The 25,097-nt window shown below is 44.6% G+C and overlaps 1 protein-coding gene and 1 pseudogene across 2 annotated transcripts; one reads left to right on the forward strand and one right to left on the reverse strand.

The window, feature by feature from the left end:
* Positions 1 to 4,860: 4,860 nt before the first annotated feature.
* PROX2 (prospero homeobox 2) lies at positions 4,861 to 13,495 on the reverse strand. 2 transcript variants are annotated; one of them, XM_012438167.2, is made up of 5 exons: positions 12,142 to 13,495; positions 10,820 to 10,831; positions 8,106 to 8,207; positions 6,523 to 6,717; positions 4,861 to 5,031 (listed from the first exon to the last, which is right to left on the reverse strand). In XM_012438167.2, exons 1-5 carry the CDS (start codon positions 13,444 to 13,446, stop codon positions 4,861 to 4,863), a joined length of 1,785 nt encoding a protein of 594 aa, XP_012293590.1. In that variant the 5' UTR covers positions 13,447 to 13,495. The 2 variants fall into 2 exon arrangements, with proteins under 2 accessions (XP_012293590.1, XP_012293591.1); XM_012438168.2 differs by lacking the exons at positions 8,106 to 8,207; positions 10,820 to 10,831 and having other exon boundaries at positions 12,703 to 13,495.
* A 4,361-nt stretch (positions 13,496 to 17,856) lies between these two features.
* Positions 17,857 to 24,665, forward strand: LOC110569175 (rRNA N6-adenosine-methyltransferase METTL5-like; annotated as a pseudogene).
* The last annotated feature ends 432 nt before the right edge of the window (positions 24,666 to 25,097 follow it).

Genomic DNA, 25,097 nt, shown 5'->3' on the forward strand with positions numbered 1-25,097 from the left:
ATACTCTCAAGTGATCATCTGAGCTCATACTTTACAGATGTATGTGTTTATACTTGTGGTAAATCTGACCAAGAGTATTTTATACAATACTTTCATGAAAAGCATTACATTTGCCATATTGTCACAAGTTCATTTCCTTCAACCTGAAAGCTTCAATCCTTGAAGCAGTTAAGGCTTGTACAGAACTCAAATTGAAATGTATATAATCCTTAGTCTGATAGAGTTATATTGTTTTAGCTCTTCAGTATCTCTTTTGTGCCTATGACTGTATTTCATTATCTTGTCTGATGATCTTGCTTTATGTGAAATCTGTGCAAATACTTAACAGTTTGTGTAAAAACATCAAAGGATTTTTAAAATTTGTTTTGTTTTGTTTTTTAAATTTGTTTTGATAGTAAACAAATTTAAAAATTTGTTTTGTTTTTTAAAATTTGTTTTGATTATAAATATTATCAATGATCTGCTTTACAGAGCAAAGGATCAAAACTATAAACAAAAGGACTAGAATCAATTATTATGAAAATCTAGACTATATAGGACTTCAGAATGCTGGTTACCAAAATTTTGGCTAATTTTGTAAGGTTTTTTTGTTTTTGTTTTTGAGACAGTCTCACTCTGTTGCCAGGGTGGAGTGCAGTGGCGCGATCTCAACTCACTGCAGCCTCTGCCTCCTGAGTTCAAGTGATTCTCCTGCCTCAGTCTCCCGAGTAGCTGGGACTACAGGTGCATGTCACCACACCCAGCTAATTTTTGTATGTTTAGCAGAGATGGGGTTTCACCATGTTGCCCAGGATGATCTCAATTTCTTGACCTCATGATCCACCCGCCTCAGCCTCCCAAGAGTTCTGGGATTACAGGTGTAAGCCACCATACCCGGCCTGTAAGGACTTTTAAAAGAAATAATTTTTATCTTTTTTATCTTTTTTTTTTAGACAGGAGCTCACTCTATCTCACTCAGGGCTATGCAGTAGCATGATTGCCGGCTCACTGCAGCCTCAACCTCCCAGGCTCAAATGATCCTCACCTTAGCCTCCCAAGTATCCAGGACTACAGGCACACGCCATTATGTAGGCTAATTTTTGTATTTTCTTTTTTTGGTAGAGATGGGGCCTCAACACATTGCCCAGTCTGGTCTCAAACCCCTGGGCTCAAGCGATCTTTCAACTTCAGCCTACCAAAGTGCCGGGATTACAGGCATGAGCTACTCTGCCCAGCCAAACAATATATTTTCCAAAAACACTTGTAAAATTAGGTTAGGAGAGTGCAACTTTAATTTTTTTTTCCTAAGGATTCTATATTTTGTCATTGAAAGGAAAGACAGTATTTTAAAAGTGGGCCTCCATAAGAGGGCTGAGTGTAGAGGTTTATTAAAGAGTGCTGTGCTATCTGTTTGCTATTTATGCTTTGCTCATTCTCTGATGGAAAAAAATTGTTTAGGTACCCTTTATATGCCCAGGAGATGCCTTCAGCCTCTCACCGTTTGAATCTGGTTTGGGATTTGTATACTATATGAAACCGTGTTTGAAATAAAGGTTCCTAATGGCCGGGTGTGGTGGCTCATGCCTATAATCCCAGCACTTTGGGAGGCCAAGGCAGGCAGATCACCTGAGGTCAGGAGTTCAAGACCAGCCTAACCAATATGGTGAAACCCCATCTCTACTAAAAATACAAAATTAGCCGGGTGTGGTGGCACATGCCTGTATTCCCAACTACTTGGAAGGCTGACACAGGAGAATTGCTTGAACCCAGGAGGTGGAGGTTGCAGTGAACCAAGATCATGCCATTGCACTCTAGCCTGGGCAACAGAGCAAAACTCTGTTTCCAAAAAAGAAAAAAAGGTTCCTAATGAACATTATCCTGCATGGGATGCCAATTAACTGCCTGCTTTTAATTGAAATTGGGCATTAACTCTTCAGTAGTGCCATCATCATAAACCACAGTGCAGACCCTGTTGTCCACCATTGAGAAATTAGACAATTATGCAATATTTGAACATGTCTAATCTAGGAGAGAGTACCCAAGGCTGGGCACAGTGCCTCATGCCTGTAATTCTAGCACTTTGGGAGGCTAAGGTGGGAGAATTGTTTGAGCCCAGGAGTTCAAGACCAACCTGGGCAAAATAGTGAGAACCCCGTCTCTACAGAAAAGTTTTTAAAAATTAGCTGGGCATGGTGACATATGCCTGTAATCCTAGCTACTTGAGAGCCAGAGGTGGGAGAATCACTTGAACCTGGGAGATTGAGGCTACTGTGATCATGGCACTGTGCTCCAGCCTGAGTGAGAGAGGGAGACCCTGTCTCAAGCAAATAAAAACATAGCACCCTCATATACCTTAATGGAAAGAATGACCAGATCTTTGGCAAAGTGTGACTGCTAAAAGAACATAATAACCCACTCAGCTTACACTCCATGTGTTTCCAACAGAGAGATACACACTTGGTAGAAACAGAAAATTAGAATAGAATTCTGTTGGCAGAGCATATATATTTATACATTCTTCTGAGTTTAGCTCAGTGGTTAGAGAACACTTCCTGGAAAGACTGCAGTACACAAATGTTTTCAATTTGAGCTTGTACATTTCATCTAATTGGTCCCTGAGACAAGGTTCACTGCCCTGGAGGTGACTTGGCTCAGTCTTTAAAACACACACTAATGAATTTCAGGTTTGGGACAGAAGAAGGGCTGCTCTCTATTGGACAATCATGTGAACTTGTTTCCCCTGAATGTAATGTCACTCTGGATAGAGGGCTCTTCTACTGTCTCCAGATACAGAAAACTGATTGCCCTTGCTCCAAGCATGTCATGCTTGCCTGTGTTTAAAACTTAGGTTTGGCAGATTCCTTCATTTTTGTGAAAATAGGGCAAAGATCTTCTGAGTGCAACTGGATATATTGAAGGGCATTTAACAATAACCTTTAAATAGCCTGTAAAGAGGCGTTTGGAGGCCAGGCGCGGTGGCTCAAGCCTGTAATCCCAGCACTTTGGGAGGCCGAGGCGGGTGGATCACGAGGTCAAGAGATTGAGACTATCCTGGTCAACATGGTGAAACCCCATCTCTACTAAAAAAATACAAAAATTAGCTGGGTATGGTGGCGCGTGCCTGTAATCCCAGCTACTCAGGGGGCTGAGGCAGGAGAATTGCCTGAACCCAGGAGGCGAAGGTTGCGGTGAGCCGAGATAGCGCCATTGCACTCCAGCCTGGGTAATAAGAGTGAAACTCCGTCTCAAAAAAAAAAAAAAAAGAGGCGTTTGGGCTAAGTCTGTTTTGTTTTTCCTTTCAGCTGTTTGAAGTAAGAGAAAATTCAAAGGAAAATTCATCTTTTATACCTTTTTATGCTGATAGATCTAGTAATAGTTTAGGGATTTTATCTCATCTGCTCCAGCTAGCACCCCACCAGAAAAATCATGGAAGCTGAGTAGCTGAATATGGAAACTTGTTTTATATAGACAGGAAAGAAGTAAGCTAAAGAACTCACAGACACCGCTTATCAGGACTACAAAAGCCTGAGGTATCTGTTACCCCCACCCCACCCCGCGTACCTTTGGCAGTGCGTGCAAAGACTTGATCCTGACTAGCTTAGAAGACAGATGCAGTTACTCAGCTTTGCACATGTCTCGCCTATATGCTCAGAGTGGGTCACAATTTGTGTTGGGTCAGCAGGGAGGAAAATTGATTTAACGAATTCCTGCATCAGTGGAAGGTCAGCCATGGACTGTAATTTTGTTATAGAGTGGGAGAATTTCCATTGCTGTGTGATGCTGCATTTGTCCCAGTTATGCCATTTAGCTTCTGCAAGGCTGTGCACAGCCTGTGCAAGCCACCTGTCTGGACCTCGCTTTTTCCTTCCTAATTTAAGCAGGGTGGGCCAGATGATCTCCAAAGGCCCTTTCTACCTTTCACAGTCTGAAGTTCAGCTTCTTCTGCAACTATGAGGTTGGGGCATCAATTGCAGTGGTCAACTAGAGACTATTTGCATTATCCAGCTGATAAACTCTTCCAGCAGACAAATGTAAATAAACAACAACACTCAAGTCCTGCAGAAAGTTTGTCTTGGGTTTGCTGAAATGATCAGCAGAAATCTTGGGTGGTGAATTGCTCCTAAGTATTGGGCAGGAGTTTTCAGGTGACAGTGCCCTGCCAATGCTGGATGCTTACTAGGGATGGGGTCCTGTTTGAGATCCTGAGTTAGCAGCAGGAGATGGTCCAGCATGCAGTCAGGCGTCAGAAAGTCTTGGTTCCTCCAGGCTCCTGACTGTCCCATCAACCCAGATGTCCTAGCCTCATAGGCTTTGGCGAGTTACCTTGCAGTTCCAAAGCTTCTGGTGGTCATTTTTTTAATGGTAATAATAACTGCTTTTCAGGGTGAGAAGCTTAAAGTATGTGAAAGTATCTAGCAAATAGGTGGTGCTTTATAAGTAGGTGACTAAAAACAGCAATTTGTAAAAACCCCAAATAAGATAACCTTATGTGAAAGTGGGGTTCAAAAAACATTTGTGTGTGAATAACATTGCATAGGACACACTGTCCTTTAATCCTTAACAACCTCATTTTACAGATGAGAGACACCAGGAAGTTCCCAGAGTCACAACACCCTGGAAACAATGGAGTTGAGATTCATGTCTTCTGATTCCAAACTTGTGTTCCTTTTCACAATATATTACCAATACACCAATATATAGTTAAAGTTAAATTTCTGATGATTCTGGAAAAGGAAATAAATGATCGAAATGGTAATAGTATGGTAGAGGGGATTTCCTTCTGCCCTTTTTATATGACTACGGCTAAACTGCCATTTAACACAAGCCCAGGAAACCCTAGACAGTCACTCCTCACGTTGTGGGATCTTAACTCTGAAACAGCTACTGGGGATAGCTGGAAGATTTGAATATCTCTGGGATGTCACTGTCCAGTTTCGAAATAATTTTATAAATGGGTTTCTTCCAGGAAGGATCTGAATCTCTCCCTGCGGAGACAGCCCTGAAGAACTCCTGTAATGTCAAGCTGGCGATTTCCAAGAAACAATCTGGAACCTGCATTTCCAAAGAGACCCACAAGAAAGAAAAGACATGAGGTTGGGAAGCACTGGTGCCAGAGACCTCACTAGTGGATACTGCCTGTTTCTTGGGTAGTGGGCTAGGAGCATGCCTGCTCTACTGGCCCCTGATTCTGCAACCCTAGAAATCCTCTGCTTTCTCGTCAAACACAAACCTTGATATGACAGCTCCAATAAGACAGCCCCGAGAGAAGGTGAATTAAGGACACTCCCTCTATAGGAGGAGCTGATCCCGCTAATGGGTGACTTTTTACTAAGTAGGTCAGAAAATCTTACTGAAAGTAAATCTGTGGCTCAGAGACTTTGGCATTCTTTTCCTTAGTACTAACTATGGAAAGGATTGCCTCAAGCTTCTGACTCTTATACCTCATTCCACTGCCTTTTAGGGCTGGGTTTGAAGGGCTTACACTCCTGCTTTCAGAGCCGGTTGACAGGGGGGCTATTCTAGAACCCTAACTCAGACTGGCACCATGAATAATGGGTGCCCCACCGCCAAGCTCCAGACCCAGCTTGACTTGGGGCTTGCCGCCACTCCAGGCCAAATGACCACCCTATGTGGAAAGATATGGCAGTGCTGCCTGTCCCATACTGGCCCTGACCCCTTGAGCCTCAGAAAGGGAAGCATGGTCCATTTTCCCCACAGGTAGCCTTAGCTTTCCAAACACGTTCTGACTGACCAGTCAACCAATGGATGACCACAGTTCTTATATTTCTTGGAGGTATCAATAAACCACTCTTTGCGATCACAGTCAAGGGAGAAAGCAAGAAGAGGGAAGTGTAATCTGTGACCAGATATACCTGGCACCTGCAGAATCAGATGCCAGCCTAACAGATCTGTCAGCTGTGCATGAGGCAACACACGTCTCTTGATTAGGACTGTGCACCAGTGACACCTAGGCTCACCCTTCACTGACGCTTTACCTCTGAGGTGCCACCAGTGTGCCTTCATAGGGATCCCCGAGGGATCTGAGAAGGTTGAATGTTGTTTATTGTTATTTCCAGAGAGGATTTGAGGTGACTTGCTATGGAAGGCCCACAGATACATTTTCAAGGGAAAATACAGATAAGAACCAAATCATGAAAAGCATAGAAATTGTTGAGAAAACCTAGGCCAAGACTAGGTGCTACAGCTGAGCTCAGCATTCAGTCCCGAGTCTCCTGGCACTAAGGCAAAAAGGTCAGTAAGTTATGTAACTGGATAATTACAGGGTATTCAGTCTAAGATGGTGTAACACTGGGAGACCTTTGCCTAAGCTTCAGAATGAAGACTAGCTGGAGACTCAGTTTGCTGCTTCTACCTTGTTGCCTAAGAGCCTGTAATCTTTGTGGACGATACAGAGATTGGCCCCAGGCTACCCTGGCTCTCAGTAACTTAAGGACAGACACAGAATGGGGATCTTTCCTAAAACTCAAATCACACAGAGAAGATGCTCATCAGACCTCATGGGACCCCAGTACATGGTCTTACCTCAAAGTCATTTCCTTTGTTGTAGTGCATATTGAGAGCTCGAAACAGTTCTGAATTGCGGAGAACCACCAGCATTTTGGGATTGGTGACACCATCTGAAATTGCTTGCCGGGCGAATTTTTCCATTTGGATGTAATAAAACTCACGAAAGTTGCTGAACCACTTGATCATCTGGGAGGTAATGCAGCGGTTGAACTGAACAAACAAGAGGCCCACCAAGTCAGGCATTTGCACGAGGTGCTTAGAATTAGAACTGTCTGCTTCCAGCTCAACATAGGGGTTCATAGAAATGGCTTTAACCAGCATTAACAGGGGCTTCCTTTAAAAAAAGAAGCCACATCTATTTTCCAAGCCTATTCAGTTATACTCAGAAAAATCTAAATTAGCTACAGTGCCCAACAGAAAATACATTTTTTTATGTGCTAGATTTATGAGGGTTGTTTGACCCGTGAAAATCTTTTTGTGGTGTTTGGGACTTAGGGAGAGTCTGGGGTCGAGACCAGTGTGGTGCCAGATTTTGCTGCACCCAGGTGGATTGCCTGGTAGCCCTGGGGACTTCCGCCTGGATAAAGGGCCAAGGGAGGGGCAAAGTGTAGGTCAGAGAGCAGTTTATTAGCAACTTGGAATTGTACAATGAATTGAAATCAAAATCAGAGGTTGCTGCAGGTATCAACCAAGCAACTGGATATGAGGGAAAGAAAAGCTTGAATGATATAGACCAAAAGTATTACCAGCCACTAACCCAATACCTAGGGTAAAGGAGGCCCTCAGAAAGCTTTTATGGGAACAGAGTCTGGTCCCAACATTAGTTTGATTTTCCTTATTGTCACACTTGATCTGTATGTACTTTCACTCAGTTTTGAAATACAGCAATTCGAATGTAAATAATTTGATAGTGTCTGACCCTATGTATTTTTTCTTTTCTTTCTTTTCTTTTTTTTTTTTTTTTTTGAGACTGGGTCTTGCTCTGTCACCCAGGCTGGAGTGCAGTGGCATGATCTCTACTCACTGCAACCTCCACCTCCCAGGTTGAAGTGATTCTCCTGCCTCAGCCTCCCGAGTAGCTGGGATTACAGGTGCCCTCAACCACACCTGGCTAATTTTTGCATTTTAATAGAGATGGGGTTTCACCACGTTGATCAGGCTGGTCTCAAACTCCTGACCTCAGGTGATCTGCCCGCCTCGGCTTCCCGAAGTGCTGGGATTACAGGAGTGAGCCACTGCGCCCAGCCTATTTTTTCTTTTTCATGGTGTCCCCAGACAAGGCAGAAAACTAGGCCAAAAGGCCACTAACTAGTGTTTCTCTTTCCATCTACTTTTCCTGCCCATGTGTTTCTGCTTTTTGGGATTATCTACAGCTCAGTAGCTTAAGAATTTAGACACCCAACCTTTCTAGCTTAAATTTATTCATGGTTTTTAGGGCAGAGTCTCAGCCCAGAACTGGACATTGTACCAATTCTATCAACAACTCTGAGGGGAGCTTGAAGTGCACATATGATAACCTAGGACTTGGCTCACACCAGGCAAAACACACTGCCACTTGGGAGTTCTGCAGAAGCTGCCATTCAGTTGAGTGACTTTACCTGAACATCAGGAAAATAAGCCTTCAGGAGATTGGAGCTGGGATACCTCGTGAAGAAAAACATTAGTTTGGCCTTCTTCAGGTGACCAGGGTTTAGGCCCTCCTGGATTTATCTCAGTGTCAAGGAAAATTAACACTTTAAAATGCCAGTTAATCAATTAAATAGTGAATTCCTTGTTCCTGTGGTTTCTATTTTATTTCATTTTGTTTCTGATTGGAATTGTGTATTTGCTCCATTTTTCTGTCTCTGGAAACTGGTCAAATAAGCTGGATGCCACACATTAAGTCACAGAATGTAAAAAACATCTTGATGTGTAAAACTTATGTAGCATATGTGATACCAAATAGTTTGTTGTAGTGTGTGTGTGTGTGTGTGTGTGTGTGTGTGTTGTCCGAAAGGGATGGGAAGAGATGGCAGTTCTACCCCAGATAAACCATTTCAAAGCCCCAAGCAGAGATTTACTTCTGCTCTCTGCCTCAGTTTCCTTGGCAGTAAAATGAGAGGAGTAAACTAGGCGGTCCCCATTCTGGCTGTCACTCTTATCATTGGCTTTGCAGTGTTGCCTTTCTACCTGGCAAACACCTAAGCAGGCTGAGAACCTAGCTCACATTTTGCTCTTGCTCAAGAAGTTTGAACAGTTGGGCGGCACCCGCTCTCCATTTGCCTGGCAGAGCTGTCCCTCATCCTTCAGGTCTCAGCTCAGAAGCTCCTGCCGCCTCTGTTAAAGCCTTCCATGCCAAATTAGGCCTTCCTTACCCTGGGCTACGAAGACCCTTGGTACAAACTGCCTCAACGATGACCTTGTTGGAATTTCTACTGTATGTTTGTCTCCTCATTTAGACTGTGAGCTCTTTGAGGGTGAGGACCTTATCTTTTCATCTTTGTGCCTAGCCTGGTGCTAGGAACATAGTGGGTGCTCAATAAATATTTGTTGTGTGAAGGAGTGAGTGAGTGAATGGTCAGCCATATACATGGAAATTATATTCCAAACCATACCTCACTCTGGGAACAGACAGATTCCTTCCTCTTTAACAAGAGTTGGAGAGTTGTGATGTGACTGCCTAGCACTGGGGTGGGAGGGAAAGGAAATAAAGCTGCTTACACAAATATGCTTAGCATTTTCAGGGACAGTCCTTAGGCTGAGTCAGAAGCATTACACAGAGTAACCTGGGGTCTCAGATCTGAGAGCTATAGCTTAAGACAATTATTAAGACTTCCACATAGGGTAAATCTGTTTAACCAAAATAAACCAAAGCAACTGAGTATGGTTATAGCTGGCCCAGGCACCTGGTTGCTGCACAGAAGACCCCTCCCTGCTGTCCCATCAGCCCTACTTATCCTTCCTACGGATCCACAAATGCTCCAGAAAGAATCCTGGATTGGGGATTCCAAAGACCCAGTTTCAGACACTGATTTTGCCACCTATTAGCTGTGTGACCTTGGGCAAGCCACTTCACTGCTCTGGGCCTCATTGCTAAGATGTGAAGTATGGTGGTTAAAGCTTATAGTTGGCCATCAGATCCCGGGTTGAATCCTGGTTGTTCATTAGTGCTTTGGGCGAGTTAGTTCCCTTTTATGTCTCTGCTTCTCGGATACCTGATCTTAAAGTGGATGCTTGAGGATGGTGAGATAATACAGATCTAAACCCCTTATCTGAAATGCTGGGCCAAGTGGAGTTCGGATTTCAGAATTTGTTAGCTTGTAAAGGTAATATGATGTGTGTACCACACATTAATTAGCATCCACAGCAGAGATGGTCTGTAATCCAATACATTAACATTTCTGCAGCAAAATGTATGACTATACTAAGTGGGATAAAATCCATAAGTAGCCTCCAATCAGTGCAGGCCAGGTTTTCCTACCGAAAAAAGATTGCATCGGTCTTAGGGGGAAAAAAATCATAGGACTTTTTAAAGCTTTGTAGGTTTCAGAATTGTAGCTAAGTGGTGGTGACGCATACATGCGAAGTGCTGGTAGCAGTGCCTGCCACAGAGAAAGTGCTCTGTCAGTGCTCCCCTCATGATCTTCACATCTGCCCTACCCATGTCACAGGATGGCATGTGAACGTGAACGTTCTTTTTGTGCTGGAAAGCAGCTTGCTCTCAGGTGGCTTTCATGGCCCACAGGAATAAATCTCTGGTCTTGTATTGTAGGCATCAGGAATGAGGGAAGCATTGAGGGGCCAGGATGCTGCCAGGGGGCCCCTAGTCATTCCAAAGATAGGTGTTTCACCCATGCAACCAGGCCTGGCTTAGGTATTTCTTAGGATAGGCCGTACATCTCCAGAAGCTCTCTGAGCCCAATCTCCAATTTGGGGGACAGGAACAGGAACAAGGAAGTATCCAACAAATAGCAAATTCTAGGGGACCATCTGCTTGAGGTGGTTTTGCAACTGTCTGAATTTAATGGAGAGTCAACCAGTGGTTATCAAAGGCCCAGACAAGTAGCCTTCTAAAGAAAATCTGTCTATGGTGGTATCCCTGTGCCTCCAAGAGTGGTGGCAAATGAAGTGCTCTCAGCATTACTTTTACAGTTGCTCGCTGACTTCCAGGAAAGCTTTGGGGTGTTTCCAGCAGCAGGGGGCGCTCATGGCATTTAGGACGCAAAGGCAGTCTCTGGCACGGTGTCCTAAATGCCAGTGTCTCCCTCTGTTGTCCCACCCTATCCTGCTGCCCTCACAGCAGTTGCCAGGCAGAGGACACCACTCTTCCCACCTGGATATGCAACTCCATGGACTCATCAGCCTCTGGAGATTGGCCTCAAAGCTGCCCACCAGAAGCAGCAGCGTGAGCACAGCTCGCTTAAAAAGCAGCATCCAAAATATATTCTCAGGAACTTAAGTTCTGCAAGATGCTTGTTAGAAGTGGATTCTTCAGTCATATGGGTTTGGGGCTGTATACATTCTCCTCTTAGAGCTTCCATTTACTCATGTTAAAGGCTCTGAGAATTCTCACAGAAAAGAAACTATCTCAGTATTTCCCCAAAGTACTTTTTCTGTTAACTCAACAATTATTAATCCTGAGGGTTACTTTGGAAAATACATTAAGAGAGTAGCATCTGCTTAAGGGTTGCAAAGATGATGCAGTAAGATCCAAGCCCTGCAGACCAGCCTGGGCCTCTCAGGCCTCCTCATGCGGGGCCTCCTCTCCCTGCATATGCCCAGCCCCCAGTCTCCAGGCACTCTGTTGCACCTTGGAAGTTGGTCCTTAAACTGAATACTTCTGGCCATTTCCAGCTGCCTCTCTGGGTTTAATGCCCGAGGAAAACTCCTTTTCCATCTAGCCCAGAGTTTCTGGTCCCTCATATGCTCCCCAGGAATTATCTACACAATACGGGATTTTTGCTTGTGGAGCCATGGGGTGGGGAGGCCACACCTCAGATGAGGGCATTCCTTTGACCCTCTCTGCCTAAGTGTATGTGCAGCTGACAACCGAATTATGGGGTTCTTTCTTCTTTAGGGTATTTATTGTATTTCGAAAGCCTATTTGAATCTCAAGACAAAACGCTTTTAGACCCAAAGGAATAAGTCAAGTGGCGGAACCCGATGGGTCACGGAAGAAGGTAAGTGAACCTTCCTAGGTCTTTAAATTCCAGAATGTGGTCACCACTTTAACCTGAAGGCCCAGAGCAACATTAAGAAGACCCTGAGTGATCTGTCCCCACCTCCTCTTCAGCTCTCAATTTTCTTGTTTCTCTGCACAGTGCCAATAAGATTTTAATTTATTTTTAGACAGTGTCTCTGTTGCCCAGCTGGAGTGCAGGGGTGCAATCATAGCTCACCGCAACTTCGAACTCTCAGGCTCAAGCAATCCTCCTGCCTCAGCCTCCTGAGTAACTAGGACTACAGGCGCACACCATCATGTGCAGCTAATTCTTTTTTTAGAGGTGGGGTCTAGCTGTGTTGTCCAGGCTAGTCTTGAATACCTGGCCTCAAGTAATCCTCCCACCTTGGCCTCCCAAAGCATGGGATTACAAGCATGAGCCACTGCACCTGGCCAACAATGAGAACTTAATTGCTATTAAAGGATATGGGGACCGAAGAGAAAGGCAGAGCCTCAGTCACAGCATGCAGACCTCCCTGTTCCATCTTCACCGAGGGAAGAAGGGGCAGACTTTCCAACTGGGCAGAGATGAAAGGCAGGGGACACTGCTGTTGGCTCAGGACCAATGGTTGCAGTTTGGTAGTTCTCCAAGGTTGTAGGGCAGGCTCCGAGGAGGGGTGCCTCTGGGAAGATGAGTCCTGGGGAGGACTGCTACTCCAATGGCCATTGTTGTGTCTATGACCCAGTAGCTGGCTCCGAATCTGATTTTCCTGGATGTGGGAAGGTGCAGTCAATGGACAGTTTGCTGGGGGACCCTGACAGGGTTTGGGGATCATTCTTGGAGAGATAGGGTACCCAGGAGAATCTAGAGTCTTGGCCAATGATAAGTTTCCTACTGGGACCCCAGCTTGTAGCTGGACCCTCCTGGGCAAAGCAGACAAAGCAAGTGGATTTTCACAGGCCTCTGCCACGGGAGGTGAGGACTCGCTTCTACTCTCTGGCACCCACCCCTGACTATCCAGCTGAGTCAGGCAGCCTGGCGGATCCAGTAGTACCTTTTGTAACACCGAGTCCACAGCCTGGGACACTGCCCTGGTCAGCTCTCTTCTCAGAATCTCCAGTGAAGCTGGTGCTCCAGAAGGAAGGAACCTGGGCTCCTCAGACTGGTATTCGGCCTCAGACACTCGGTATTTTTCTGCCCCAGAGAGGTCCTTGCTGGAACCCTGCTGGTGGTCACTGCTCGAAGCCCAGGGGTGAGGCCCACAGCCGTTTCTCTGCTTTGCGCGCAGAGGGCCTTTTCCTTTGCCACAGCCTCCGAGGCCCTGAGCTGTGTCCCTGGGCTCGGCAGCCTGCAGGATGTGCTCTTGCAGATGTCTTAGCTGTTGCTTCAGCAGGTGAAGTTGTTCTCTCACGCGAGGGCCCCTCTTCCTGTTGCCCTGGTCCTGGGCAGGGGCTGGTATCAGGAGCCTTTGCTGTGTGGGAAGACTCTGCTTCCTCTTCCTCTCCCGGGCCGTCTCTGGGCAGCGTGGGGTGTCCCCAGCTTGTATACTGCCTGGCACCAGAGGATTCGGGGAGAGACACATGCCTTGGACAATGGTCTCCACTCTGGCCCTCTTGGCCTGGATGTGTTCCTCCCCAAACCAGTCGGGGTCTGCAGGGCTGGGGACCTGGCTCCAGGGAAACTGGGAGTCTCTACGCAGCTCTGGAGGGGATGAGCTTCTCTCACCTTCCATACTGGCTTCTGCCAGGTGGGAGCAGATCTGGGGCTGCGGAGAAAGCAAGATGGAGTTTGGATCCATCCCAAGCACTTGTTCAGAGCTCCATGAAGCAGCCACAAGGCTTCAGAATTCCTCCTCCTATTTCCTTAGTGGGAAGTGCACCCAGAATAAGCGGGGCTTCCTCCTCTGCACTTAGAAGGGTGAAGAGCCACTGTTGCTGAGAAGCGATTCAGATTCTGGGATGCCAGGGCTCACGAACCTCCTGGGCAGACTCCTGAAATTAGAGACTGGAAGAAAACAGTACATGTGACTTTGAACAGTCCTTTTTTTTTTTATTATTTTTATTTTTTGAGACAGAGTTTTGCTCTTGTTACCCAGGTGGGAGTGCAATGGCACGATCTTGGCTCACAGCAACCTCCGCCTCCTGGGTTCAAGCAATTCTCCTGCCTCAGCCTCCCGAGTAGCTGGGACTACAGGCGTGCGCCACCATGCCCAGCTAATTTTTGTATTTTTTAGTAGAGATGGGGTTTCACCTTGTTGACCAGGATGGTCTCGATCTCTTGACCTCGTGATCCACCCACCTCGGCCTCCCACAGTGCTAGGATTATAGGCGTGAGCCACCACGTCCGGCCCGAACAGTCTTTTTTAAATTTGAATGTGCAAACATTCAATGCGGTTTTGTTAAAGTGCAGATTTCAATTCAGTAGATCTGGGGTGGGGCAGAGATTCTGGATTTTAAACCAGCTCCCAGGTAATGCTGATTCTGCTAGTCTCAGAACCCCACTTTGAGGAGATTCCCAGAGTGATCCCACAGGAAGAAAAATCTTCTTCTACTTGGGCATAAAAATAAAATAATAATAATATCATAGTGGCAGCTACCTGAGCAACTGGCATTATGCCAAGAACTCTACATCTATTACTTAATTTAATTAATTGTCATAACAGTTCCATGAGAATGTGGTCATGCCTGTTATCTACAAATAAGGAAACAAGATCAGAGAAGAAGTTACTTCCCCATGGTCATGCAGCTAGGTTACAGGCTGGGGTCAAACCAAGCTTTGTCTGATTCAGAGTGACTTTTCTGGTGACTAAAAGCAACAGAATCACCCAAGGCACTTTTTAGAAATAGCAAATTCAGGCCAGGCACACTGGCTTAACACTTGTAATCCCAGCATTTTGGGAGGCCGAGGTGAGCAGATCACCTGAGGTCAGGAGTTCGAGACCAGCCTGACCAACATGGAGAAACCCTGTTTCTACTAAAAACACAAAATTAGCCAGGTGTAGTGGCACATGCCTGCAATCCCAGCTACTCAGGAGGCTGAGGCAGAAGAATCATTTGAACCTGGGATGTTGCAGTGAGCTGAGGTTGCACCATTGCACTCCAGCCTGGGCAACAAGAGCAAAACTCTGTCTTAAAAAAAAAAAAAGGAAAATAGTAAATTTAGGTCGGGCACAGGTAGATCACCTGAGGTCAGGAGTTTGAGACCAGCCTGGCCAAAATGGTGAAATCCCATCTCTACTAAAAATACAAAAGTGGCATGTGCCTGTAATCCCAGCTACTCAGGAGGCTGAGGCAGGAGAATCGCTTGAACCCAGGAGGCAGAGGTTGTAGTGAGCCGAGATTGTGCCATTACACTGCACCCTGGGCAACGAGTGAAACTCCGTCTTAAAAAAGAAAAAGAAAAAAAACCATTGCTGTTCTTACTCCTGGAAAAATCAGATTATGCATTCATTGTTCAGTTATTTATTGAGCACGGGCTGCATGTTGGGCCTTCTTCCGGGACATGGAATGAGAAAGATCAGCATAGTCTGCCCTCCTGGAACAGACAGTCTAGTAGGGAAAGCAGAAAATAAACAAACAAATATATTTTCAGGATGTGATACCTGCTGCGAAGAGAAAGCACAATAAAGCATTGGAAACTGGGGAGAGTGGTTGGGGAGAAGGAGGGAGCTATTTCAGGAAAGGCTGCCTAAGCCTGTGTTATTCCCACAAAGTATCCAAGTATGCTGTACTCCAACTACGTTACTTGCTTTCTAAGTAATAATAATTATTAAACTGGCAGAATTGATATTTTAACCAACAGGGACACTACAACGATACCCTTGACATATTAAATTCGAGATAAGTAATATACAGACCTCTAAATAAAGATGTCAAGGAAGCAATTGGAGGCCAGGTGTGGTGGCTCATACTTGTAATCCCAGCATTCTGGGGGGCCGAGGCAGATGGTTCACAAGGTCAGGAGTTCAAAACCAGCCTGGCCAACGTAGTGAAATCCCATCTCTACCAAAAAAAATACAAAAATTAGCCAGGCGTGGAAGTGTGTGCCTGTAGTTCCAGCTACCTGGGAGGCTGAAGCAGGAGAATTGCTTGAACGGAGGAGGCGGAGGTTGCGGTGAGCCAAGATCGCGCCACTGCACTCCAGCCTGGGCGACACAGTGAGTGGGCGACACACACACACTGCACTCCAGCCTGGGCGACACAGACTCCATCTCAAAAAAAAAAAAAAAGAAAAAAGAAAGCAACTGGAGCCTGGGGTTCAGTCTGGGAGATCTGGGCTAGAAATATAAAATTGAGGGTGGTCAGCATGTGGCTGGATGAGGTCACGAAGGGAGTGAATGTAGACAGAGAAGGGATGAGGGCCAAAGTCCCAGTCCTGGGACACAGGGACGTGAAGAGGCTGGGGGCATGGGTGGGAATTGACCAAGGCACTGAGAAGGAGCAGTCAGAGAGGCAGGGGGAAACCTCGGGGTGTAAGTGTTTCTAGGAGGAGGGAGAGGCCAAGTCACAAAGAAATTGTAAATTGACCATTTGAATTAGTAATGTGGAGTCACTGGGAATCCTGATCAACAGCTTTGGTGGAGTAGAGGGAGAAAAAGCCTGACTGGAGAGGATTTAAGGGAGAGGATGAGAAGAGGAGTAGGTGACATTGAATTTGACAACTCTTTCAAGGAGTTTTGTAAAGAGGTCAGAAATGGGACAATGCTGGAAGAGAAAATGGGGTCAAGAGGGAGTTTTTCTTTCTTTCTTTTTTTTTCTTTTGAGATGGACTCTCACACTGTTGCCAGGGCTGTGCAGTGCAGTGGCAGGATCTTGGCTCACTGCAACCTCTGCTTCCCGGGTTCAAGTGATTCTCCTGCCTCAGCCTCCTGAGCAGCTGGGATTACAGGCGCTTGCCACCAGGCCCGGCTAATTTTTTGTATTTTTAGTAGAGACGGGGTTTCACTATGTTGGCCAGGCTGGTCTCAAATGCCTGACCTCGTGATCCACGTGCCTCGGCCTCTGAAAGTGTTGGGATTACAGGCATAAGCCACTGCACCCTGCCAAGAGAGTTTTTCAAGATAGTCAGAATAACAGCATATTTGTAGGCTGAAGACAGTGATGCTGCAGAAAGATGAAATATGTTAATGTAGGCAAGAGGGGGAGAATTTCTGGAGACATGTCCTTGAGTAGGAAGGAGGGGAAGAGATCTAGTGCACACACAGAGGGATTGACGTGAGACAGGAATGCTCAGTTCATCCAAGCAGCAAGAGGAAGAGCAGAGGGTATATACTGGTGCAGGCAGGTGGATAAGTGTGATGGGAATTGGAAGTTTTCTTTTGATTGTTTCAGTTTTCTCAATGACATTGTCACTGGTATTCATCCTCTAAACTGTAGCTCTGCTTATGCCCCTCTATGGAATCAAAGTCTTTGCTAGCTTCCTGTGGATTAGAAGGTTCAAGTGTCTCAGCTCTTCATAAACATGGTCTCGATCTAATTCTTTCGGAGCCACTACTCTCAACACTTGCCTGTGTCCAGCTGTCCTGGACTTTGTGTTCACTGAACAGGCCAAACTCCTTCCAGCCTCTGTGTCTTTGCACTTACATTCTCTTAGCCTGACCAGCCCTTCTCCCACTTTTCCACTGACAAACTCTTATTCCTCTTTCGAAATCCAACTGAAATGGCACTTCCTCTCTGAAGTGATCAGTGCTGACTGTGAGCTCCCTCTTTGTGTCCCCAAGTAGTGCCTGATTGCCAGATGTCACCAAACAGATGTTTGCTAACTCCATTGAATAAATTGTCCATAAATACTTCATTTATACTGATTTTTGTCTCCTTGATAGACAACACTTTATGTCAGATCTCTCCAGCACCTAGCATGGAGGCTTGTACATGGAACAAAATCAGTGCAGACAGAAAGACAGACAGGTAGATAGAGTCATTGATTAGAAGAGCATAGAACCACCAACATTGCTGAGTCACCCTTGTGGGTTATTCAAGGTATTGTTTCTGAGGTTTCACGTAGTCACTAGACTAGAACACGTATCTCCTTATCTTTATCAACACTGGGCATTGTCTTTCCATGTGTGTTCCAGAAGACAGATCTACTAGGGTAACAGATGGGGCCAGTGTGCTTAATGAAGCAACAATGAACAGAAATATCTTGAGGCCAGAAACTGGAAATCTAGCCAGACTCCACTGTGGTTGGGTGCCCAGAGATGTTTACGCCCATGCAATCATGGAAACTCTGCCTCTGGGCTGCTGAGGAACAGGAAACCTCAGTGCTGAGGCCAGCGCGCTGCCCGCAGCCCTTTATCTGGGTAAGTCTGCATGAAGTAGTGATTGGAAATTAGCTGGTAGCGCTCTCATGTTCACTGATTCACTGATAGAGGTAGCAATTGTCACACTCCTTTAAAAATAGCTTTATGGCTTCTCTTAGATTGTGAAAGTAATGTAGGATCGTTTTACTTCCCAAATATAGAAATGTATTAAGAAGAAAAGAAAGACACTATAATGCTGCTCCCAGAGAAAATCAGTTAAGATTGTGGTGTTCATCATTTTTGCTGAACTCTTTTCTCCATGTACAGAGAAATTTATAATTTCTTATAATTATATATATTGAAAAATAACAAAAATGGTACTATAGATATATAGTTTTATGCCTCCATTTTTTCTTTCATGTAGATGAATATTAATCTACAGCAACATTGTGAAAGCTGACAATATTCTGTTGTATAGATGTACCATAATTTACTTGACAAGTTCCCGTTTGATAGATCCCTTCTCATATTTTCGCTATTATAGAAGCATAGACAAGAGAGTATAGAGATGGATAATGTAGACCCACAAGTCAGACTGCCTAGACTTGAATCCCTATGGCCACTTAGCTAGCTTTGTGACCTTCCTATACCTCAGTTTTCTCATCAGTAAAATGGGCATAATCATAATATCTATGGTTATTGTAGGATTCATGTCCGGATCCAATAATTTAACGAATGTTATATTTTTAGAACAGTTCCTGGCACTTAGTTATTGCTGACAAGTTGTGGCTATTGTTATTATGAATAATATTGGGGTAAACACTCCTACATTTCTAGGGGGACTACATTTCTAGAAGTGAAAATATTGCATCAAAGCCTAAACTGTTAAACTATTCTACTTCTTTTGTAACTGTCCTCCAGAAATGCACCAACTGATTGGGGGTGGAGATGAGGGACTCAAGGAGAATCTTCAACTTTTACTCTGTATATTTCTATATTAATTGAATTTTTACAAGAATATATTCATATGACACTTGTATATATATACTTTTAAATGGCCAATTTGTGTTCCTACCAATATATCTATAAAAGAACACATATCTCCCTATCTTTATCAACACTGGACATTGTCTTTTAAATATTTGCCTTTATGATAGGTGACAATGTTACCTCATTATGTGTATTTCTTTGGTTCTCAGTAATCTTGAATAACCTTGCTCAACTTTCATATATTTTTTTGGAAATATTCAAAGATTATATATTAAGAAACTTAAAAATATTTATACCATTTGAATCAGTGGTTCTATGTCTATGAAGTTAAGCCAAGAAAATGATGGCTAGACTCATAAATTTATGTCAAAGATGGTCATCCTAGTATTATTAGTAAGAGTAGAGACTGGTGGCCGGGTGAGGTGGCTCACGCCTGTAATCTCAGCACTTTGGGAGACTGAGGTGGGTGGATCATGAGGTCAGGAGTTCAAGACCAGCCTGGCCAAGATGGTGAAACCTCATCTCTACTAAAAATACAAAAAATGGTGGTGGGCACCTGTAATCCCAGCTACTTGGGAGGCTGAGGCAGAGAATTGCTTGAACCTGGGAGGTGGAGGTTGCAGTGAGCCAAGATTGTGCCACTGCACTCCAGCCTGGGCAACAGAGTGAGACTCCATCTCAAAAAAAAAAAAAAAAAAAAGAGTAGGGACTGGTTAAATAAAGTATGGTATAATCTACATGATGCCATACTATGCAATCATTTTGAAAAACAGTGTTTAAGTTTATGTAACATTATTTTATAAAACTGGAGTGGGGGGTAAGAGAAAATTAGATATTAAAAAATACAAAGAAAAATATGAGGCCAGGTGTGGTGGCTCATGCCTGTAATCCTAGCACTTTGGGAAGCTAAGGTGGGAGGATCGCTTGAACCCAGGAGTTTGAGACCAGACCAGGCAAAAAAAAAAAAAGCTGGGCATTGTGGTGGCTTGTACCCATAATCTCAGCTACTAAGGAGGCTGAGGCAGGAGGATCACAGGAGCCCAAGAAGTTGAGGCTGCAGTGAGCTCTGATTGCACCACTGCACTCCAGCCTGGGCAACAGAGTGAAAGCCTGTCTCAAAAAAACTATATATATATATATTATATATTTATAAATATATATATATATTTATATATATATACACACACATATATATGTATATACACACATATATATATACACACACACACACACATATATATATATACACACACACACACACATAAATAATAGAGAAAGAAATATATAAAAATGTTAGCATAGTTGTTTATGGGTGATGGAACCACAAGTAATTTTTTTCTCTATTTTTTCTTTTTATTTTTCTAAATTTTCTATATTTTTAATAGCTATGTTTTCAGTTTTGTAATAAAAAAAGGCAATCTTACCTTTGTTAATTAAAAATTTGCATTTATGGAGAAGGCTATGCCTGTTGAGGGCACAGGATATACGGGAAATCTCCGTCTGTACTTTCCATTCAATTTTGCTGTGAACCTAAAACCACTCTAAAAAATAAAGTCTAGGCCAGGCACGGTGGCTGGTGCCTGCAATCCCAGCACTTTGGAAGCCCCAGGCAGGCGGATTGCCTGAAGTCAGGAGTTCGAGACCAGTGTGCCAACATGGTGAAACCCGTTTCTACTGAAAATACAAAAAATTTAGCCAGGTGTGATGGCATATGCTTGTAATCCCAGCTACTTGGGAGGCTGAGGAAGGGGAATTGCTTGAACCAGGGAGGTTGAGGTTGTGGGTGAACTGAGATTGTGCCACTGTACTCCAGCCTGGGTGACAAAGCGAGACTCTGTCTCAATAAATAAAGTCTAGACAGTTGTGGTGGTGCTTGCCTGTAGTCTCAGCTACTCAGGAAGTTGAGGTGGGAGGATTGCTTGAGCCCAGGAGTTTGAAGCTATAGTGTGCTATGATCATGCCTATGAATGGCCACTGCACTCCAGTCTGGGGAACAAAGTGAAACTGTCTCCAAAAACATAAAATAGTGGCCAGGCATGGTGGCTCACACCTGTAATCCCAGCACATTGGGAGGCCGAGGCAGGTGGATCACAAGGTCAGGAGTTTGAGACTAGCCTGAGCAACATGGTGAAACCCCATCTCTACTTAAAAAAATACAAAAATTAGCTGGGCATGGTGGCGCATGTAATCCCAACTATTACTATACATGTAATAATAATCCCAGCTACCCAGGAGGCTGAGGAAGGAGAATCGCTTGAACCCGTGAGGCAGAGATTATGTTGAGCCACGATCGTGCCACTGCACTCCAGCCTGGGCAACAGAGTGAGACTGAGTCTCAAAAAAAAAAAACAAAAAACATAAAATAGATAAAGTCTATTTAAAAAACTGCACTTTTTTCTCATTTACTCTTTCCCAGATACATATTCCTGGGTACCAGAAATAAAAAACGCCACTGGAGAAGCAAATTTAGCTACAAACGCAAGCATAGAACACTCATAAGATAACTGTGAAGACACATAGGATTTTATAGCTGGAAAATGTAAAATGAGGGTGAGTTTGAATTTCAAGTATCTAATGGATGACATAAGGCTGGATGTGGTAGCTCACGCCTGTAATTCCAGTGCTTTGGGAGGCCAAGGCTCAAGGATTGCCTGAGCCCAGGAGTTTGAGACTAGCCTGGGCAGCATATCAGATCCCATCTCTGCAAAAAAATTAAAAAAAATTAACTAGGTGTGGTGGCACCCACATGTGGTTCCAGCTACCTGGGAGGCTGAGGTGGGAGGATCTCTTGAGCCCAGGAGGTCGAGGATGCAGTGAGCCATGATAGCACCACTGCACTCAGCCTGGGCAACAGAGCAAGACCCTATCTCAAACAAACAAACAAACAAACAAGAACGTATGAGAGAATTCGTGTGTTATCTCCTTTCAGCTTTGTGTTACAGCACCTGGACATGAGCTGAGAAGGAACAGCCAGTGTCTGCGGCATCATCACCTGCACAGATCACCTCCTACCTGGCAGCCTTTCTCCCTGTGAGTCTGTGCTTCCAGGGAATATCCCTGGAGAGCTCCCGAAGCTCTGCCCAAGTGGGGCAAAGGGGAAGGGCTGCCTATGGGGCCAGCTGAGGTGAGACCGGCAGCTCACAGGCCACGTCTCCCTTCTATGATGTGTACACATTTAGGGAACAGCAAACACCTTTGATGTGCTTCAGCTGGGTCACGGGAGAGCCAATCAATAAAGCAAAGTGGGCTGTGGAGAGTCCTCAGGTGAAAGGTACCTTGTGCAGCCCAAGAGATGCCAACTCATTCTCATCACTGTCATTGAATCTTAATCCAGGTTTTTTTTTTCTGAGATGGAGTCTTGCTCTGTCACCTAGGCTGGAGTGCAGTGGCGCAATCTTGGCTCACTGGACACCACACCTGGACTCAATCCAGATTTATACAATAAGTTTTATTGTTATTTCCTTGATAAAATTCCTGCCTGGTTTTTGTTAGGAAAACATATTTTTCTTTGCAGTATTTTGTTCATTCATTTTCTAGATTTAGTTGGATCCTGACTGGACCAGCCTTGTGCCTAGCAGACAACTACCCAACATGACTGGAAAGGTGTGGAGGAAAATGCTTTATCCCGAAACCCCGCTCCTACCTTCATCAACACTTATCATGGGATCTAAGGGCCCACAACTGGCATTTTGTAATAACGATGACTTAATCACATCTATATGAATACATTTTTGTCTTACCCACGGTACTCCTGAACAGCCTCCCATCCAAATACATGCCAGACAGAGCTAACTTTAGCTACTGATGAAGAGTTGTTCAGGGTAGCACATCTCAAAGTCACATAGCATTTTTATGCTTTACAAAGGCATTATCATATACAACCTTATCCTGTTTCATTCTCTACAATGGGAGACCCTCTGCAGTGTCCCCACTCTGCTGCAGGTCGGAGGCCACACATCCATCTCTGGTTCAGCCCTGAGCAGCTCTCTTCACTGCACTGGCTGATGGCAGAAATGAGGAGAGGGGGTCAGATTGATAGGCCTAGGCCACACAGCCCTGTCCGTCCACAGACACGGACACAATAGAGTCAGAAGCCCTGGTGATCTGCGTCAATGATGGCTGTGAACTATGGAATGACCTACCGGGTATTAGACCTGGGGGGAATTGTTAGCTCTTATGTGAACTTACACAAATTAACTTCGCCTTTTTCCTTCAGTTTCTCTGGCTGTAAAATGGGGTTGATAACAGCCCATCTCCTAGGATTGTGGTGAGGATCACCATGGGCCCTGCATTCTCTGGTGCTGGAAATCGGCACTCCTTAACTGGTTTCCTTTCCTCCTAGGGTGGGTTCAGGAGCCCCCACAGCCATAGAACTCTAGAGCTGGAAAGGGTTTAGGAGCATCTGATACAGTGGCTGTTTTCCAGATTTTTATATTTTTAGATTTCAACAACCATTAGTAAAATAAAGAAGGCTTCTGGCCCCAGCCAAGGTGCTAGTCACCTCCTGAGATTCTGTGCCTTCAAACCCTGATAGTCCATACTTTAAAAAAAAAACAAATAAGCTGGGCTTGGTGGCTCATGTCTGTAATCCCAGCATTTTGGGAGGCCAAGGCGGGTGGATCACAAGGTCAGGAATTCAAGAGACCAGCCTGGCCAAGATGGCGAAATCCCGTCTCTACTAAAAATACAAAAATTAGCTGGTCATGGTGGCAGGTTCCTGTAATCCCAGCTACTCAGGAGGATGAGACAGGAGAATTGCTTGAACCCGGGAGGCAGAGGTTGCAGTGAGCCGAGATCACGCCACTGCATTCCATCCTGGGTGACAGAGTGAGACTCTGTCTCAAAAAAAAAAAAGAATAAGAAATTAAGGCTTAAGGAACTAGAGAGTCACCTGCAACAAGTGGATGGATTCAAAAAGGCCAAGCTACTTCCAGAACAGTACCCCGCCAAGCTTCGCATTGCAGCATGTACGCTCCATGCAATCCATAACACTTACGGAGACATTGAAAGTAAAGTCTTTGCAGATCTAGGCTGTGGTTGTGGAACGCTTAGCATCGGAACTGCAATGTTAGGAGCAGGGTTGTATGGTGGATTTGACAGAGATGAAGACGTACCAGAAATATGTAATAGGAATGTGGAAGAGTTTGAGTTAACAAATATTGACATGGTTCAATGTGATGTGTGCCTATTATCTAACAGAATATCAAGTCATTTGATACAGTAATTATGACTCCTCCTTTGGGGACCAAAAATAATAAAGGGATAGATATGGCTTTTCTACAGACTACTTTGGAAATGACAAGAACAGTAGAATATTCTTTACACAAATCCTCAGAGAACACGTTGAAAAGAACGCTGCAGAATGGGAACTGAAGATAGATACTATTTCAGAGCTTCGAGATGACCTGCCAGCATCATACAAGTTTCTTTCTTTTTTTTTTTTTTGTCTTTTTTTGAGACGGAGTTTCGCTCTTGTTACCCAGGCTGGAGTGCAATGGCACAATCTCGGCTCACCGCAACATCCGCCTCCTGGGTTCAAGCAATTCTCCTGCCTTAGCCTCCCGAGTAGCTGGGATTACAGGCATGTGCCACCATGACCAGCTAATTTTTGTATTTTTAGTAGAGATGGGGTTTCACCATGTTGCCCAGGATGGTCTTGATCTCTTGACCTCGTGATCCACCCACCTCGGCCTCCCAAAGTGCTGGGATTATGGGCGTGAGCCACCGACAAGTTTCTTAAAAAGAAATCAGTGGACATTGGAGTGGACCTAATTCAGTTTTCGTTTTAAAAGGCCCTCCAAAACAAAAGTAGTTTAAAATATATTTTAAATGAATTTAAAAATTGGTTTACTAAAAATAAAAATAAAATGAAGAGGAAAGATATTGGACTAGCTTGAGAGTTACTGACATTTTATTTTGCAGGCAAAGACACAAAAAGTAAGTATACAAAAGACTACAATCTACCATCACTTTTATTTCCTTTTTAAAATTTTTTCATCTCCCTTTCCTGGTACATGATTTTTATTTCTTAAAGAATCTTGGCTGGGCGCCATGGCTCATGCCTGTAATCCCAGCATTTTGGGAGGCCGATCACCTCAGGTCAGGAGTTGGAGACCAGCCTGGTCAACATGATGAAGCCTTGTCTCTACTAAAAATACAAAAATTAGCCAGGTGTGGTGGCAGGCACCTGTAATCCTAGCTACTCAGGAGGCTGAGGCAGG

Source organism: Aotus nancymaae, unplaced genomic scaffold (assembly GCF_030222135.1).
Source record: "Aotus nancymaae isolate 86718 unplaced genomic scaffold, 86718_ANA_hifiasm-v0.15.2.pri h1tg000011l, whole genome shotgun sequence".
Taxonomy (NCBI): domain Eukaryota; kingdom Metazoa; phylum Chordata; class Mammalia; order Primates; family Aotidae; genus Aotus; species Aotus nancymaae.